This window comes from Sycon ciliatum, chromosome 3, assembly GCF_964019385.1.
Source record: "Sycon ciliatum chromosome 3, ocSycCili1.1, whole genome shotgun sequence".
NCBI classification, from domain to species: Eukaryota; Metazoa; Porifera; class Calcarea; order Leucosolenida; family Sycettidae; genus Sycon; species Sycon ciliatum.
In genome coordinates this window covers 25,298,706-25,314,518 of record NC_088645.1, presented here as the reverse complement: position 1 = coordinate 25,314,518, position 15,813 = coordinate 25,298,706, and the positions used below count along the sequence as shown (strand labels likewise).

General features: G+C 48.1%; 1 protein-coding gene across 1 annotated transcript in view; it reads right to left on the bottom strand.

Annotated features, from left to right (window-relative positions):
• LOC135812601 (uncharacterized) overlaps positions 1-13,642 on the bottom strand; it is a 31,502-nt gene extending 17,860 nt beyond the window's left edge. The window contains exons 1-5 of the mRNA XM_065325916.1: positions 13,278-13,642; positions 10,782-10,861; positions 7,492-7,548; positions 6,021-6,155; positions 5,146-5,315 (exon numbers count right to left, since the gene is read on the bottom strand). Of these exons, the coding sequence (XP_065181988.1) occupies positions 5,146-5,315; positions 6,021-6,155; positions 7,492-7,548; positions 10,782-10,794 (375 nt within the window). The 5' untranslated portion in view covers positions 10,795-10,861; positions 13,278-13,642. The remainder of the gene's footprint in view (positions 1-5,145; positions 5,316-6,020; positions 6,156-7,491; positions 7,549-10,781; positions 10,862-13,277) is intronic.
• Between the last annotated feature and the right edge of the window lie 2,171 nt (positions 13,643-15,813).

Below are 15,813 nucleotides of genomic sequence, written 5' to 3'. Positions count from 1 at the left end.
ACAGTTGATCAGAGTGAGTGAGTTAAAGAGAAACTTAAAGAGTGACGGGAGAGTGAAAGAGAGAGAGAGAGGTGTGGGGGGGGGGGGGGGGACAACATGTTGAGTGCTGAAAGGAAATGTTGCACCCAGCTATTACGCGAGGTTAGCCTTGATCAACGCTCATCACGATCCGGTGAACTGAAAGCCGGTGTTAGGTTCATACCTGATATGGCAGGATTGGCGGTGAAAACTTGCAACCAGAGAGAGAGAGAGAGAGAGAGAGAGAGAGAGAGAGAGAGAGAGAGAGAGAGAGAGATAGAGAGAGAGAGAGAGAGAGAGAGAGAGAGAGAGAGAGAGAGAGAGATAGAGAGATAGAGAGACAGAGAGACAAAGAAGGAGACAGAGCGAGACAGAGCGAGACAAAGAAGGAGACTGTTATGTCCCCTTGCGGACTAACATTCCATTACACTCATGCATTCTTACTGACACACACAAACACTAGCATTTGTAAGACATTCCTCTTGGTCAGGTAAAGTAACAACAACAACCATATGCGAGCATGCGCAATACAGTAACAAACGGTGTAGTAGATATATAATGACTAACTTGCATACACAACAACTGCCCCCTTTCAAGAATGTTCCAGGGAATATTCTACCACAATTAAATACCTCAAAATCGTTGAAGCAACACATAAAATAAGTTCATCAATCCACCGTACGTGAATTCTTAAACTTTGACACAGCACTACAATAACATAATCTGACGCAGGAATCCGTCAGTCAATATTAGCAATACCAAGGATCTTGCACACTATTGTACATGGTAATAATTACTAGTTCGCTAAACAGTCCAGCAATGACATATCAGGGAACGGCTCAAAGCTGTTCAATCAGTCTATCCGGACGAACACTACGCCGAGACGAACGTCTAACAGTGGTTTCACAGGGAGTATTCTCAACCTGTGGTAAACCAACTTCAGGAGCAGACTGCTCACAAGGAGGATCCGCCTCAACTTGTACAGTAGCAGACTGTGGCGAGACGCTAGCCGGAAAATCACTGGCCCGTGACGACTCTCCTACGTCTGACAGCACTGGTGACGGTGACATCTGATCGATTGTATCCAACAGTGGTTCTGGCAGCGATGCACTCAAGCTTGCCGGAACTGACCGTAGACGCAACTGATCTCGGTGACGCTTCCACAACACATCACCCACTTGTACTTCATAGTTGTAGTCACTGAGGACACGCACAATTCGTCCCGGGACCCAACGATTACCTTTGCCGAAATTGAGCGCAAACACAGAGTCACTCTCTGTGAACGCTGGCTTGACGCGATTGCCGTCCTCATAAGCCTTTGCTTGTTGACGTACCTGCGAGGGACGCAGAGCACTGAGCCGCGTGCGTGGCTGGCGTCCAAACATCATCTCCGCAGGTGTTCTGCCGGCATGGTTGGGTGTCGTGCGGTACGTTAGCAGAAACCTGTCGAGCCGAGCTTGCAGTGGTTCGCTCGTTGCACCCATTTCCTTCAACTTCTGCTTAAACACACCCACATAGCGCTCAGCAAGTCCATTCGTAGCCGGATGGCCTGGAGCCGTCAGGGTGTGCACAATGTCGTTGGCACGGAGGAAAGCCTTGAATTCCTCGCTCGTGAATTGGGTTCCATTATCTGAAACAAGATGCTCCGGCAGACCAAACACAGAGAACACGTGCCGCAGAGCCGCAATAGTGGTTGCAGACGTGGCATTAGACATTGCAATTACATCCAGATACTTTGTGTATGCATCCACCACAACCAGGAACATCTTGCCCATGAATGGTCCTGCAAAGTCGATATGCACCCGTTTCCATGGACCGTTTGGCCATGACCAGGTTCCCGACTTGGCAGGTGGACATTTCGCACTTTCTTGGCATTGAGCACATGCCTTGACTAACATTTCAATCTCTTGATCCACATGTGGCCACCATAAGTACCGTCGTGCCATTTGCTTGGTTTTGACCATGCCAAAGTGCTCCGTGTGCAAATCACGTAGCAATACCATTCTTAGTGATTTGGGTATGACAACTCGTTGTCCCCACAATAGGATACCATCTTCCGCAGACAGCTCATCCCTCTTATTGTGGTAAGACCGAAACGATTGGGGTACTGAGCTAGGCCAACCATTCACCACATAGTAGAGCACCTTAGATAGCTCAGGGTCACGAGCTGTTTCCGATTTCACTACGTCTGCTTTGATTATCGTATCTTCCTCCACTAGCAAGACACGAACCGTAACCATTTCCTCTGCAGACGGACTGATATTCTCACATGGTTGCCTAGACAGGAAATCCGCGTAGACATTTTCCTTGCCTGGCAAATACTTGATCTCATAATCATAGCCAGCTAGCATTAGTGCCCATTTCTTGATGCGAGCTGATGCAAGTGTAGGAACTGGTTCGTTGTTTCCCAGTAACTTCAATAGTGGTTGATGGTCGGTTTGAAGCGTGAAGTGGCGCCCTAGCAAGTATTTCTGGAACTTCGTAACACCGAAAACCACAGCTACGGCTTCCCGTTCGATTTGTGCATAACGCGATTCAGCCGGTGTCAATTTCCTTGACACGTAAGCAACCGGCAAAACATCACCATTCGTTTGCCTTTGCAATAGTACGGCACCTAGACCCATTGGAGAAGCGTCCACCTGGAGTGTGACTGGCTTCTTGACATCGTAGTGTGCTAATAGCGTATGCTCACACATTGCATCTTTCAAGGCCTGGAATGCATCTTCCTCTGCCTTGCTCCATTGCCATTTCATTTCTTTCCTGAGCAGGTTGTACAGTGGTGCAGCAATCTCTGCGAACCGAGGTACAAATTTCCGTTGAAAATTGGCCGCACCCAGAAAAGAGTACAATTCATTCACGTTGTTAGGCGGCTTTGCGACTTTCAAGGCATTCACTCGATCAGGCGAGGGTGCGATTCCCTGCGCGGTTACCTGATGACCGAGGTACGTTAGCTTATCCGCCATGTAGCTGAACTTCTTAGGATTGAGCTTGAATCCTTTCTCATTTAGGCAAGATAGCACTTGATCCACATTTTTCTCATGGATCTCCTCATCACGACCAGTACACAACACATCGTCGATGTAGCCCCCGCATCCTGGCAAATCGCTAAGGGTTTCTTCCATTACCCGTTGGAAAATAGATACGGCGCTGTGAAAACCAAAAGGGAGTCGTTTGTACTGATACAACCCCTGCATGGTATTGATCGTGGTGTACTTCCGACATTCAGGTGCTATCTCTAGCTGGTGGTAGGCTTGCGACAAATCCAGCTTCGTGAATTTAGACCCCGGGCCCAATTTGTGCAATAGCTCCTCAAGAGTGGGTAGCGGGTATTGCTCGCATTTAGAATGCAGATTGATAGTGCCACTGTAGTCACCACAGATTCTCAACCCACCTCCTGATTTCTCTACCGTGACAGTGGGGGAGGCCCATTCTGAATGCGTGACTTTCTCGATTATACCATCTGCTTCCAATTTATTCAGAGCCTCAACATAGCTCTCCCGAATTGACAGTGGTACCGGCCTTGCCTTTCGGTAAACAGGGCTCTCATCAGACACATGCAATTTCACCTGCACGCCTTTCACCTTTCCCACTTCTGAGGTGTCGAACAACCCTGGGTATTTCTCAATGAATTTAGCGCCAAACTTTTCGACCTGGTGCACTTCGAAAATTGATTTCCAGGGGAGTTTGAACAAAGCCATTGCATCTCTGCCCAGAATAGATGGACGGTTTCCATTTGTAACCCTCACCAATAGTGTGTGCAATTGTGTGCCCATTCGGAACTCCATTTCCGCTTCCCCGAGACAATTAATCACATCTCCAGAGTAGGACACAAGGTTGATACTGGATTCCATCAGGTTACTCAGCACACCATTGCATTGCAAGAAATCTGCGCTGCTGAGAATCGTGACAGCACTTCCTGTATCAATCTCCATTTGGATAGTGGTACCCATTACATCTAATGATACAGTGTACGGTAGTCGCCCCATTGCATTTACACTATACATGGTGACATCGGGTTTACTAGTACATGGAACGAACTCACCAATTTCTTCCGCGATGTGATGGACGGTTTGTCCAGACTTCTTCTTGCGGCAAGCTCTCTCGATGTGACCCACCGTACCACACGCGTGACACTTCACACTCTTGAAGCGGCACTCTTCCGGTTTGTGACCAGCCTTGTCACACCGAAAACATTTCTTGTCGTGCGACTTGAAAGTTGGAGTTGGCTTGCTCGTCGACTGGCGCGAACGAACGGCGTGGACGGACTGCGCCGTCAATTGTTCCGACTCTCTCGATGCAGTTTCATAGGCTGATGCCATCGTCACAATGTCCGCCAAACTTGAGGTCTCCTTTGCTTTTGACAATATCTCCTTCGTAACACTCATCGACTTCAACCCACTGACGAACTGGTCTCGGAGTGCCCTGTCCAAATACGCCTGAAACTTACAGTCCATGGCTGCTTGCTTTAGTCTAGCTGCATACTGTGTTGCTGACTCTCCATCCTTTTGACAAATCCTCTGGAATCTATGAGTCGCCGCCAACACACTGACATTAGGCTTGAAGTGCTCTGAAAGCAATTCTCCGAGTTCCTCAAACGTTTTCTGCGCTGGTTTGTCCGGCAGGCAAAGACTCTTCAGAATCGAGTAGTTCTCAGCAGAGAGTTGACTGATCAGGACAGCTGCCTTTTGCGTGTCCGCCGCTCTCTCCTGGTCCGCGGTTGCCCCAGCTGCGACTTGTCCAATACTGTTGGCGATAAAATAAAACGTGAGTCTCTCTACATACTCACGAAAATCACCTTTTTCAAATATTTCAAGCTTCGATCGCGACATCTTCGTCTTTTATCTTCGTCGCCAAATTGTTATGTCCCCTTGCGGACTAACATTCCATTACACTCATGCATTCTTACTGACACACACAAACACTAGCATTTGTAAGACATTCCTCTTGGTCAGGTAAAGTAACAACAACAACCATATGCGAGCATGCGCAATACAGTAACAAACGGTGTAGTAGATATATAATGACTAACTTGCATACACAACAGAGACAGAGCGAGACAGAGAGAAGGAGAGGAGATACAAACAGGCTGAGAGAGATACAGACAGAGACAGGGAGACAGCATCTTACCACTGTGCGCTGTGAAGTTCCTCCTCCCTTGATCGTGTTGTTGCTGGCAACATTAATCCACTGCACTGGATATCGAAGTGTTGTGTCAAATGAACAACTCAGTCGAAGAGTCTCACCAGCGGTGACAGGTAGCGCTTCAAAAAACGGAGAACCCTTCACAACAGGGATCTCTGATCACAGAAGAGAGAAGTGGGTAACACACACACACACACACACACACACACACACACACACACGCACACACGCACACACGCACACACACGTACTCACGCAAACACACACGCACGCTTGTTGTACTTGTTGCTCACTGCCAAAACTGGTCACGTGGGTCTCCCTGCGACTCGGAGGGGGGAGAGACTCAAAAGGAATCTTGGAAAGATGACTCACTTGGATTATTGAACCGCCCAACGGCCGACACCCCCTGAAATCCCCAAAACTCTGAGTGGACTTGAAAATGATCCCACTTATGGGCTCACCACACCTCAGTAAGTGGGTAAGGACAAGGTGCAGAAAAAGGATTGACGGCATCAGGGTATCCGTCCCGGGATCCAACTGCAGTTACCCCTGCACCCAGTCAAGGTAATACTTGCTACTAGTGTGCGTCGCTCAATCAGAGTGGATCTGACATAAGCTTCACTAGCACCAATGATTACACAAGAGTTAATCTAGCCAGAAGCAGTCCATGGTTAACATGTATGTATACACACACACACACACACACACACACACACACACACGTACACACGCACACACACACACACACACACACACACACTCGCACACACACACGTACACACACACACACACACACACACACACACACACACGTACACACACACACACACACACACACACACGTACACTAGATGGCTTACCATCACAGTTGTTAGCTGCGGTAACGTTCACATTCCCCGGACAATAACAGCGGCCCGTGAAGCCATCGACCAGAACCACACAATTGGACTTGTCCGGACACTTCACTTGTCCAGATTTGCACTGGTCCGGTCGGGCTGAGTGCAAACATATACAAAACTATTTTAAATGAGTATTCCATCCCACAACAAGGAAGAAAATGCAATACATCAAGGAAGGACTTTTTCGCTCTTTGCTATCTTTCTTACTAAAATTTGCTCGCAGCAAAGCAGTATCATGATTCTGACATTGTGCCAGTGAATACCATAATTCTGGGGCCGGGACCTAGCTGGGGTATGAACTGCACCCCTCCCCCCCCCCCCTGCCCCATTGGGGCAAAATGTCATGCTCCATAATAGGGTGCATTAGTTTGTATGAAATGAACGTTCGGGGAATGGCAATTACAGGCCGAGTGTGTGTGCGCGTGTGTGTGTGTATGTGTGTCCGACCGTTCAGGACCGTCAGGGTTTCACGTGTGTTTGCGCCTGCTCCCGCCGATTTCGCTTACCGCATCACCTGGATCGTCACAGGGCTGTGTGCTCCTCCTCTCTCTCAGCTGCCCCTCCGGGGCCCACGTAACCTTCATGGCAGTGGCTCAACAGGACAGGTGTATGTGTGTGTGTGTGTGTGTATGTGCGTGTGTGTGTGTGTGTGTGTGTGTTACTATGGCTTCTGCTGTAGCATCGCTATCATTGCCTATCTATCCATCCATCCATTCATCAACCTATCTATCTACTTGTATCTAATCTATCTATCTAAATATCTCTCGAAGTCTGAAGAAAATGTTGAACGGTCTCTGCTGGGATGACGACTACACCATAGCTCAGTGGTTAGAGCATCGCTAGCTACAAGCGAGGGTCCCTGGTTCGAGTCCTGGTGGTGAGGGTCAATTTTTTCTTCAGACTTTTCCCGTTTGTGTCTTTCCCTCAAACTAGTCAAAACATCTCTTTGCTTGCATTCTACCACTTCTAAACACGTGCAGCACACAAAGACCTGTAAATGCATTGCCTACATGTGTGCAGAGCAGTACACACGACTGTGCCCTGTGCCATGCAGCACACAAAGACCTGTAAATGCATTGCCTACATGTGTCCAGAGCATTACACACGACTGTGCCCTGTGCCATGTAGCACACAAAGACCTGTAAATGCATTGCCTACATGTGTGCAGAGCAGTACACACGACTGTGCCCTGTGCCATGCAGCACACAAAGACCTGTAAATGCATTGCCTACATGTGTGCAGAGCAGTACATACGACTGTGCCCTGTGCCATGCAGCACACAAAGACCTGTAAATGCAGTGCCTAGATGTGTGCAGAGCAGTACACACGACTGTGCCCTGTGCCATGCAGCACACAAAGACCTGTAAATGCAGTGCCTACATGTGTGCAGAGCAGTACACACGACTGTGCCCTGTGCCATGTAGCAACTTACCCGCACCGAGACCAGCAGCAGCTGAGAGTAGCAGCACACCGAGGAGGCACACAACACCTACAGAAGGGATAAGATGAGATGAGATAAGATGCATGACCGTGGTTGGCTATAAAACCCCTGCAATCGCCACGCAAAGACGAAGTGGTCATTGGCTACCTCAGCCGTGTATTGTTTGGAATAAAAAAAAGAGATAAGATAAAACATGACACTGATCACGCGCATTACACAACACAGCACACGCAAAGTACAGTTGACCTTGCGAGTAACGGCCTTCGATTGTGCATGAGAAAGGTGTCGGTATTCGCAAGTTGTCGTTATTCCTGATGTGCAAAAAATGCAGGCAAATGGCTGCCACAGTCCATTTCAAAATTATAGACGCAAGGTATTTTTGAAATATTTCGAATTTGGCTGAAGCTTTTTGAGAATGTTTTTCGGAATATTGCTCAGGTCCTTCCCGCAAATACTCTCATATAGATTTTTAAGCGATCGGGTAGCAAACACCCAATTTCGGATTTTTATGCACAGCACAAAGTAATCATAGACTTTATGTGGTATAGATGTTGGCCTAACGGCTTTTTGAAATCACGCATCTGTATTTTTTTTTGGAACGCTCTGTAGGGCCAAATAATGTGTCGTTCCTCACGAGTTGTTGTTTGAAATATTTTATTCTCACGATCGCCTGTGGGCAATAAGAGAAAAAGAATTACAGGCACAGGGATCGGATAAAGAGACATCAAAGTTCCGTTGCTTGCTGAAATAGTAGCGGTGGTAATATAGTGCTTTTGACGTTGTTATACATGTACCAGAGGTCGTTATTCAGGAGGTTGACTGTATAGCCTATAGAGGACTTTCCAATGAGTCATACCGTGCGGCCTATGAGGATTCGGGCCAAAGATCATCGAGTTCACCACCGATCACCGGACTTGAAACGGAGCTTGGGTGGCAAAAAAAGAAGACTGCACTGGAAAGAAACAGTGTTTTTCGAAAGAAGTTCCATTTTGCATACTGTAGTTTGAGAATACCAAAGGGCTGCTCGCGATCGGATGTTCCCACACCTGGATCGTCTTTGAGTTGTTATCGTTTTCCCTACGATGGAGAACGACGGAACCAGTGGATGACGGACACACGACTCGAGAACTTCGCTCCTTATGCAAATACTTCGAAGTACACGAATATTGTTCCATCACTTCGTTGGCGAAGAGAAAAGTCATGATCATCCCTGTCACCCCAGTACGTATCGAATTAACTAACTAACTTGTTCAGCTCATTTGTGGCAGCACCAGTAAAGGCGGAAACACGAAGATGATTCCGAACACTATCAACTTACTTAGTTTGTTGGGGTGCAAGGTATAGCTGGAGTTTGATGATTGATAGTGCTGATGCTGATGGTAATGACTAATGTACCCAGCTCTATTATGCACGTGCCTCTACATGACTGGTGGTGCTAGCTATAGTCTAGTACTGGCCCTGGGTGCAACTCCGGCATTATCTCTTCCATGCGAGTGTGTATGCTTCATGTTCTGCACAATGTGTATTTCCTTTGTCATGGATAAAATAATACCGGTACTCTGATCGACCTACTTGCGCAATCTTCTTCTGCTTCCCACTTGGTTGCTGCGCTGTGCAGTTCTTCATCTGCTGCGGCACATACTGGTATACCTCATCTTCTGTCTTTCTGGACAATTAGGTACATGTATTCAGCTTCTTGATCTTCTTGTGGTGAGGATCATCTTGATCTTACTTCTTGTGTAACTCTTGCAAAGGCAGTAATGCAAGACACTCTACCGGTAATCAGCAACTGCTTATGGAGAATGCCAGGTCGAGGGACGACCAGGAAAAAACAATTGCTGTATTGGATGTGCATTCATCAGCGTGTTTTAGGATCAGGACAACTAAGTTCGCCACTACACCAACTTTTTGGCTACATAGGACCAATGATGATGATGGCCGTGTTTGACTTTGTCAGCTTTCGTGCTACCAGCCACCGCATGTCAACATTGTCATACTCGTACTGATAAGGAAGAAAAACCCACACACGCACGCACACACACGCTCACACACACACACATGGATACACTGACAGGCATGCAAAGCAAGAGAGACAGAGAGAGAGAGTCAGGCAGCGAAAGAGAAGTGAGACTACTTGTAGGTTATGGGCACGGTGCTCCAATTTCTGCCCAGCTGAAGTAAAATCCATGTACACTATTTTCGTGTAGTGTTCATTGACGGTGCCAGCCACTGGTGAGTGACCCAATGGTGTAGGTGTTGACATTCAGCACACATCACATTTCAGTCTCCAACGTAAATTCAGTCAAAACAACACTGCACTGCAGCAACATGGGAGCATGCTTCTCCCAGGCCCACCATGCAAGTGCAGTGTGCGCCAAAAAACAATTCCAGGTCATTCAGCAGCTACCCAAGGATGGACAGGTTCGGCAAAAACACTCTGCGAGTGCCTGACGTTTGCAAACGAATTTTGTTGACAGTTGTTGTTTCTTCCTTCGATTGGGCAAGACACGATAATGTGCCAACCCAGTCAGCAATGAGACACATACATTTGTATCCATCAGGGCTATTGTAAGACTTTAGAAAGTCCTTTGCATATGTGCTGGGGACATTCACTAAATATTTAGAGAGGCCTGGATACCCAACGCAGGGGGATTGGCTGAAAGGTCTTCGTCCATAGGTAAATATGGATCAATGTACTGGGCCCACGGATTCTGTCAATCTTCTCGCGGCAACGCCTCTTCAAGGCTGGAATAAACAGTAGAGTAACTGCGGCTAGTAATCCTCGCGACTTACCGAAACTATTCACCACATCAAAGAAAAGCAAAAGTGCTTCACCACTGCGACGGCCTGCAACATCATTTTCAACCGTACACCGAACAACACATTTGATTCTCTTTTTGCCACCCAAGCACATTTTACCGTAGGACACGGACTTGTCTTATGGGTGATCTTTGGGTGGACACCGGGAAGGCGCCAAAAAGGTGATGTAATGGAAAGTCCTCTATAGGGACATTTCAGTTTAACTTTTAAAGTAACTCTCAGGCATATGCTATGGCATGTGTGTACAGTGAAATATGTGTTTGCCGGACCCGGTGCCAAGCGGAATCCTGCCTTGACAGGACAAATGTCCTGGTCTCTATCACAGCACAGGACTGCAATGTGCTGTGCTAGAGACTAGGACTGCAAAGCGCTGTGGTAGAGACCAGGACTGCAATGCACTGTGGATGAGACCAGGACTGCAATGTGCTGTGCTAGAGACTAGGTCTATTCAGGACACTTACCGGCCTGGATCATGGTGCCCCTCTCCTCGCCGCCGGTGCAAAACAGCCGGGCAGTGCTTGCGGTCACACGTGTCCACGACCTGTAGAACATGTTCACGCGGAAAGTACAACACTATTTTCTCAACGAGTTCATGCACTTCTTGTGCTCTGCTGCAGCAGAGTGTTGGTTCGGCATGTCCGTGGTGAGCGGTGGGGATATGCCCATCAACAGTGTATGGCTGGACAATGGGTGTGTGGTTTTAACTACAGTAAGACCTGCCAAGGCGACCACTCGGATAAGGCGACCACCTGTCCTAGAAGACCACTGAAACCAGGACCAGGGCATGCCATTCTCAGTCAAATGACCCTGGATAAGGAGACCACCTGGTAACAGAGACCACGTTTTGAAGGTCCCATGAGCGGTCGCCTTAGACAGGTTCCGCTGTACGCACCGTGCTCGATAGCCTAGGCCAGAGAGTGTATGGCACAGTATGCATAATGTTAGCCTCCATTAAACTGAACACATAGCGTCCGTGGTCCCTGCAGAAACATCAACAGTGGCATTAAGTGGACTATATACTGGTAGTATGAACTCGGATGGAGAGCCAAGGATTATTTTTAAAAAGTAGAAAGGACCAAGGAACTACAAGTTACGCTATAATGTCCACTAACACCACCCGTTGATTGTTTAGTAACGGGTGGTGCTAGTGGACATTATAGCGTAACTTGTAGTTCCTTGGTCCTTTTTACTGGTAGTACCTTATGGTATTAGGTAAACCAATACTAGTAGTACTGAGAAGAAGTTTTGAGGCTGCCTGCAGTTTCATAGTATTTACACAATTGGGTGAACTCACCCATTCCACAATTCTCTGCAAATCTGAACCATTCCATTATAATACAACGTTTCATTGTTATTACCTGACGATGGCCAAGTGCCGAAACGTTGTCACGTTGTCACGTATAATGGAATGGTTCAGATTTGCAGAGAATTGTGGAATGGGTGAGTTCACCCAATTGTGTAAACCAATACTAGTACAATACTAGTACTAGTACTAGTATTATGGTTGATAAATATGGTGGTAAAGACACACCTGGCAATATGGCGGTAAACACACGCCTGCCCACACACACTCTCTAAGCTGCAAAGTTCTGGCACAGAGCTCTCCTTCTCATAAGTACAGCTGCAGTGGTGTCTTCAACTTCATTCTCCCGAGTACTAGTATTAGTATTAGATAAACCTTATTTTAGTTCACACATGTTGTTAGTTTGACAGCATTTTCCGAGCGCGGTGTCCTCCGCCTTGTTTCACGCTGTCAAACCAACAACATGGTAGTACTTTGCAGCAGCATGACTGTGCTTGTGGATAAGAAAATTATAATGAAGCTCTTGGCTCACATGAGGCTCGGTCAGCGTGAGTTTTAAACATCAGCAGGAAAGCCACCGGTGACCATGCGCAATGACCAATGTGCGCCTGTAGCTCCTAAAGCCGTGGGAGATGAGTTGATCAGACCCACAATCAAAGTGGTCAAAGACCGAAAATCCTATTCGGCCAACTTGCATAGCGCAAGGATAAAACAACAGAGGGGAAAGGTTTCCTCAAGTTGTGTTACTCCAGGTTTCATGAAGATTCACTAAGCACACAAGGTGTCACCCATTAACTGCACGTCCTCGAATGCACCATCAGTAGCTACAACCTGTTGTCGCCCCGCTCCTACCTTTACCGTGGTGTGTCTCAAGGACCGCTGGCCTTCCAAGAGGACACTGGGGGGGGGGGGGGGGGGGGGGGGGGGATCTATTTTCTCCCTTTTCTGAAGACGGGTGGGCTTGAAGTGCAACCTGCTGTTTTGTTCTCGGTCGTCATGGTGATAGGCCGAGTCTAGTGAAGAAGCAGTCATCAATCAGTGTCATATAGTGTAGTGTACAGTACTCTTCAGCGTCTGCAGCTCTGGGATTTCAAACCAGCGTGTCTGCTCTGGGATTTCAAACCAGCCGAGTACACTTGTACCTTGCACAAATCTTGCAACCGGGTCAGAGCCGGGTACGTCCAAGTGCGGCTAATGCATGTACATGTACATCAGGGAGCCGTAAATATTAATATTATCGTTTACGACTCCCTGCTGTATATGTAGCATGCGTATTCCCAACCGGGTCAAAAGTGACCCGGTGTTCTTTTCCAAACTGGCCCAAGTACCCCCCCCCCCCCCCCCCAATTGACCCAGATCTGGAGCAGACCCTGCTCTGTCCACATATTACCCCCCCCCCGCTGGCCAGACATCCAGTGTTCAACGTAGCTGTCCTGCCTGGGTTGGGACTAGAGTATTTGTGTACAGAAACCCAGTACCAAGACGTCCTTTGTTACTGTAGTGCATGACTAGAACTTAGAACCTAACGAGAGCCTTCAGCCTACACTGCGGCATTAGACCACACAGAGATGTAACTCAAGTACGTGACTGTACAATATTTTGATCGGTGAAGGAAAGGATCATTAGAAGCAGTATGCTAACATTTTCTACTTACTTCTAAATGTGCGGTAAAACCTGCAACGGTTGAAGCGCGATGCAAGGTTTCGAAATCCACGTCCTGTCCACCAGCCAGCCGCTTTCTTCCAGCCTGAGTCCAGAAGAAGCTATGCTAACGTTAATGTCCGAAACATCCTCACTGTGACGAGAAATTTCGCAGAAGCTCTTTGAGAACATCAAGACTTTCTACTTGAAACAGCAAAAATGCACCTGGACGGCGGCAACAGCAGCGACACGAACTCGATTTTTTGAGAGCACAGTGCGGGCAAAAGCAAATCCCCGGATCTTGAATTGTACGGTAGCGTTCGTACGCTAGCATCCACGTGGCCATCCAATGCCATGGATTTCAAACTCCTCGCTCTTCCGCCGCTCTCCCCTCAGCTCAGTGCAAAAGAGATCTATCTGCCCACTACAAGAACTGGATGCAATCGGGGAAGAACGGACATCGCCATTGGCATGCTGCGAAACCCGAGAATGGAGGCCTAAGAGGCTAAATTTTTTACTGTGCATAATCTTGAAAGTGGACCACAAAGGTTCGAACTGGTTTTATCGCTCGCGCCCTTGCACGAAACACAGCACACAACCTCCCGCGCCGGGGTCGGCCCATGCAATCAGCCTTAGAAACAGTAAAACCAGGGTGTCGTCAAATATTTGACGACACCCTAGCTGAGTAAAACTGAACTTACTTTGCACTGTATGTTGTTTTTGTCGCAAAACTAACTTTACAAATGGATAAATGTATTTGTATCTTTCACCTAGGTCCTTGAACAGCTAGTTGATGTCAACGGTCTACTTTTTGAAGTACCGGTATGGCTCAAGCTCACAAGGACACCTGCAAGGTGAAATGTGTAGTGGTTGTAGAACCACTACTCACTAGTGCACTACAAAATGTTTCGTGGATAAAAAAAATAGTTTTCCCTGGAAAACTCAGAAGCCTCTTCTACGCGGGCAAAAATAATACTGTACCAAGAATTATTGTGGTGAAGGGAAAAATGTACTACCAATAGCTAAAATGTGTAAGACAAACTCAACTGAAGATCACGTCACAAGAATGTGGAGAACTATGATCCCGATGGTTACATACATGTGCCATGCAGGATGTCCAAGGTTAGCAAGGCAAGCATTTTTCGATGCCTAGTTGCAACGCTGACGCCGAGACCTCTGGTCGGTTGAGTTGCTCCCAGCACATCAGCACGTCATCCCTACATCCCCTATGTTTTGTCCTTTTCCTCGTTTCTTTTTGTTCTCCACCTGTTTTCCAGTAGGGCTGTGTCAATAGTTAAAAAAAATAAAAAATAAATAAAGCAGCACTCGGAGACCATCAGCGATGCGGAGTCCGTCGATGCCACAGAGAGTCACAGTGTGAGGGCGACCGCCGTGACCTCTGAGGCACGCAAATGCCGAGCGAATCAGCGCAAAGCCAAGCCGACACCGCGTACCGGATTATGTCATCATGACCGAATACGGCTCCTTCCGCTTCTCACACGCGCAAAGCATTGTGGCGAGGCGCCCATTAACGTTGTAAGTGCAATAGCGGCCTTTCCCTGCCCTCCAGTGGCGCTGAATACGAGTGGTACACACACTGCATGTTCGACCTCCCGCACACGCTCCTCGTAGTGTCGGCGCTTCTCACCCTCATGCTTGGCATATGTAGCGGAGAGGGAGTGAGCCTGATTTGAGCTAGCCAAAGGGTTGAACACCCGAACATCAAAATAGGTTCGCTCAAACCGGCCACCCCACACTCCGCTGGCCGTAAAATCAAGGCGAGTGTCGTCCTCCCGGATTGCGGTGCGGTGGCGAAACTGCTCTCCAGATAACGGCTGGAGACCCGGCTCCACTACAACGTTGTAGGCTACCTCATCCAGGAGCCTTTAAGCAGTGCGTCTCGCAGCTCGTTGTGCCGAATTGCAGGATAACCTCCTGTCGGGCAGGATAAGGATTAAGGCGTGTTGTAGCGAGAATGCCATGCCACAGGTACACTGCTGAGGCAGATGGCGGCGTCCAACCATAGCGGACAAACTTGAAAGACGCCATTGCGAAAGGCCTGCTTGTGCAGCCAGGCCATGACGCTTGATCGGGCGGCATGTCAGCCAGCTTGATGATCCCTTTTCGGCGGCGGGGTCGAGGGTGCGCTTCATGGAAGGGTCACATGCACAGCGTCGTGGATAAAATGCCGGCTTTCCGCACCCCGTTCACGTCCGGTTATAACCAGGGAGTAGTAAAATACCTTGTTGAGCTACAGTGGGACAAAACAGTTTCTCGACAACGGATGGGTAGACAGGCCCATGAGTGGAAGGGTGGATGGCAGCCTCAGTGAGGATTGCTGTCCCTGACCTCTATTTAGTCTTTCGCGACCTATGCCAGTGGGAAGAGTCGACCCAAATCTGGCAGACATCACCCAGGATTGTCATTGGGTAGAGATCTACCTGCGTAGGCTGATTGTGTCCCACGGTCATATTCGCTATTGTGTAGAGGTGCTCTAAAGACCTCTGGCTCTTGTTTCAATGAGCTCCATATTGCAAGTGAAGCCGGGT